The sequence below is a fragment of the Eptatretus burgeri genome, chromosome 3 (assembly GCF_056783735.1).
Source record: "Eptatretus burgeri isolate ZD-2024b chromosome 3, Ebu_testis_v1, whole genome shotgun sequence".
Lineage (NCBI taxonomy): Eukaryota > Metazoa > Chordata > Myxini > Myxiniformes > Myxinidae > Eptatretus > Eptatretus burgeri.
In genome coordinates, this window is record NC_140963.1 from 8,632,026 (window position 1) to 8,634,525 (window position 2,500).

Consider the following 2,500-nt stretch of genomic DNA (forward strand, 5'->3'; position numbering starts at 1 on the left):
CTCCGGTGGGTGAGCAGGCGATTGTGAGGTGAGCAGACGGTGATGGCAGATGGCAAGACCCACAAACGGAGCCAGGAAGGAATGCCAATAAGGCTGGCAGGCAGGACAGCCTCCTAAAAACTCCCCTCGGACTCTGCCAACTTCTCACAAGCCTTGTTCTCCTCCCTTAAGTTTTTACCTCAACCGTTTTTTCCCCTCCGACTTTGACGTGCCTCACTGACTCTTTTTGAACTTCCTCACACCCACCCAACTGCCCCGATATGGCTCCGCCCTCTTCTCCCTGGGCAATGCTCCACCTCTTGGGAGGCATCTGTCACTCTGCCCCTGGAGGCGTTCACAGCTCCACCCGTCTCTTCCTCTTGCAAAGTCTCCCGGCACCCCCGGTAGAGGTTTACATCGGGATTTATACACACAATTTCCTTAACCATAATCCCTAACAAATTATTACCTGCACTACCACCTGTATGGTGCACATACAAGACATCTATAAGCTGACGTGTCCCTACTTATTACATCAAGATGGGCTAACTACTCATGCATGAACCATGCTGGTCTATACATTTCTATCTGCTCTATGGGAATATCAAACCTCCCCCCTACCCCCACAAATGTACCAATATGTTTGAAAATGAGATGTCTAAAGACTATTGTGAGCATCTCGTTCATAAAACGTTTTCAATGCCTTTCATGGAAAGACAAATTCTCTCAAAAATTATTTATCAACTTGTATTGCTCTGCCTTTTACAAACAAACGTCAAGGTCAAGTCAGAAACCCCCCTCAGAACAAATGATCAAACCAAGAAATGTTGATCATGACCAATCAGCTCAGAATGCATCCAAAACCAAAAGATGATGAAAGAAAATAAGATTTTAATATTAACAATGATTCATGGGCAGGTAGTACGTATGCTTCCCGACCACCATGCTACCCTATCAACAATGAGTCATGGGTTGTATGCTCTGCTACCCCCAACATAGCTTCCCATTTGTACACATCAAATGGTCAGGGCCCCAATTCTCCTTCCCCTGCTCCCCCCACCCCAAACCTACCACTTGTAAATGTAAATTGTAAATGTGTAATCTGCTGATGGTCTTTTACAGGTTGATCTCTCATAAGACACTCATTAATAATGCAAGGCGAGTAATAAAAATAGTGATCCTGTTATCAAAGTACCTCCCACTTATGGAGTAATGGTCACTAGAAGACAGTATTGTCTGGCCAGGGCTCTTCCAGCTCACAGATGCTGTGACCTGTGGTGCCAGGTGGCAGTGAAAGGTAGCCGTCTCTCCTTCAGCACACAAGACGTCCGACAGTACCTCCAAAAAACCTGATTCTAGTACAAAGGAAAAAGTGTGAAACTTTAGAAGCATAAAACTGGACTGACATAGTTTAAGTGTTCAGTTATAAAATCAATGATTAAATTGGGCAATGAACAATATTGTGAATTATTTTACAAAAAGCAAAGTTCTAACTCGCAATTTAAGAGCAACACTAACCTGATCTGCTTGGATTCAAAGGCTGGAGGAAAGTTTAAAAACACAAAAAAGATTCAAAATTAATGTCATGTTTTCACAAATGGTCCGACAATTGTATTTTATTCGGTTTGAAACAAACGTTATTCAAATATAAGAGATCGTGAATGAAGGATGTAAAAGAAAGACATAATGATGGTAAATCGAGACAACAGAAACCCTGGAAGAGACCCACAGTGGTTAGAACGTACAAATCGACCATAGGACCTCGGTGAGGGGGCAAGTACCAAGTGAACCATCTAATAGCCGGTTCGTTGTGTCGATTCCCTTCGAATAGCTGGAGCCTCTCAATGTGCAGTTTTATCCATCAAGGTGATTGACATGAGGCATTTGGGCTGAAACGATTTTCAACCTCTTCTCAACTTTCAGTGGGTAAGATGGGATTATTTTGTATGCAGAGTCAAGGTGTGTTGCGGAGCAAGAAAATAGAACAGGCATAATAGAACAAAAAGAGTAAAAACAGAGGGAGGGAGACATACCAACAGCAGGATAAAAGGACAAAATAGAGGGAGAGAAATAAGCGATGCGTGGAAGAAAGAGGGGTAAGGAAGGGCACACGGGTGGACAAGATGGATACAGGCGCAAACTCTCAAGAAGTGGAAGGGAAAAATGGGGACGAAGCAGAATGTGGAACAAAAATAAATAAACAAAAAGGTTTTCTTTTATAATAATGAAGATGATAGTGAGGGAACAGGGGGAGAGGGTTGGGGAAATCCAGTAACCTGGAAAGAGATAAGCTTGGGGAGGGTCATTGGCATTTGGGGTAGAAGAGATCATGAGTATGGATGGAGGGTGATTAGAGATGGTGGTGAACAGCTGACTTGAAGCCCTTGAGGAACGAACGGAATAGCTGGAAGAATATCTTCAACGAACTGAATGTGCACTCTGCTTTGAGCAGTCCCGACTGGGTTTGAATCTCGACCCAGCTGTCAGTGGTCACCCTTGTGTTTCCCATGCAGGGCAGTGT

At 43.7% G+C, this 2,500-nt stretch overlaps 1 protein-coding gene across 4 annotated transcripts in view; it reads right to left on the reverse strand.

Annotated features, from left to right (window-relative positions):
- LOC147029374 (triple functional domain protein-like) overlaps positions 1-2,500 on the reverse strand; it is a 497,357-nt gene that overhangs the window by 58,422 nt on the left and 436,435 nt on the right. For all 4 annotated transcript variants that reach the window (XM_085872379.1, XM_085872381.1, XM_085872378.1 and 1 more), the window contains 2 exons: positions 1,498-1,519; positions 1,175-1,334 (listed from right to left, as the gene is read on the reverse strand). In XM_085872379.1, the coding sequence (XP_085728505.1) occupies positions 1,175-1,334; positions 1,498-1,519 (182 nt within the window). The remainder of the gene's footprint in view (positions 1-1,174; positions 1,335-1,497; positions 1,520-2,500) is intronic.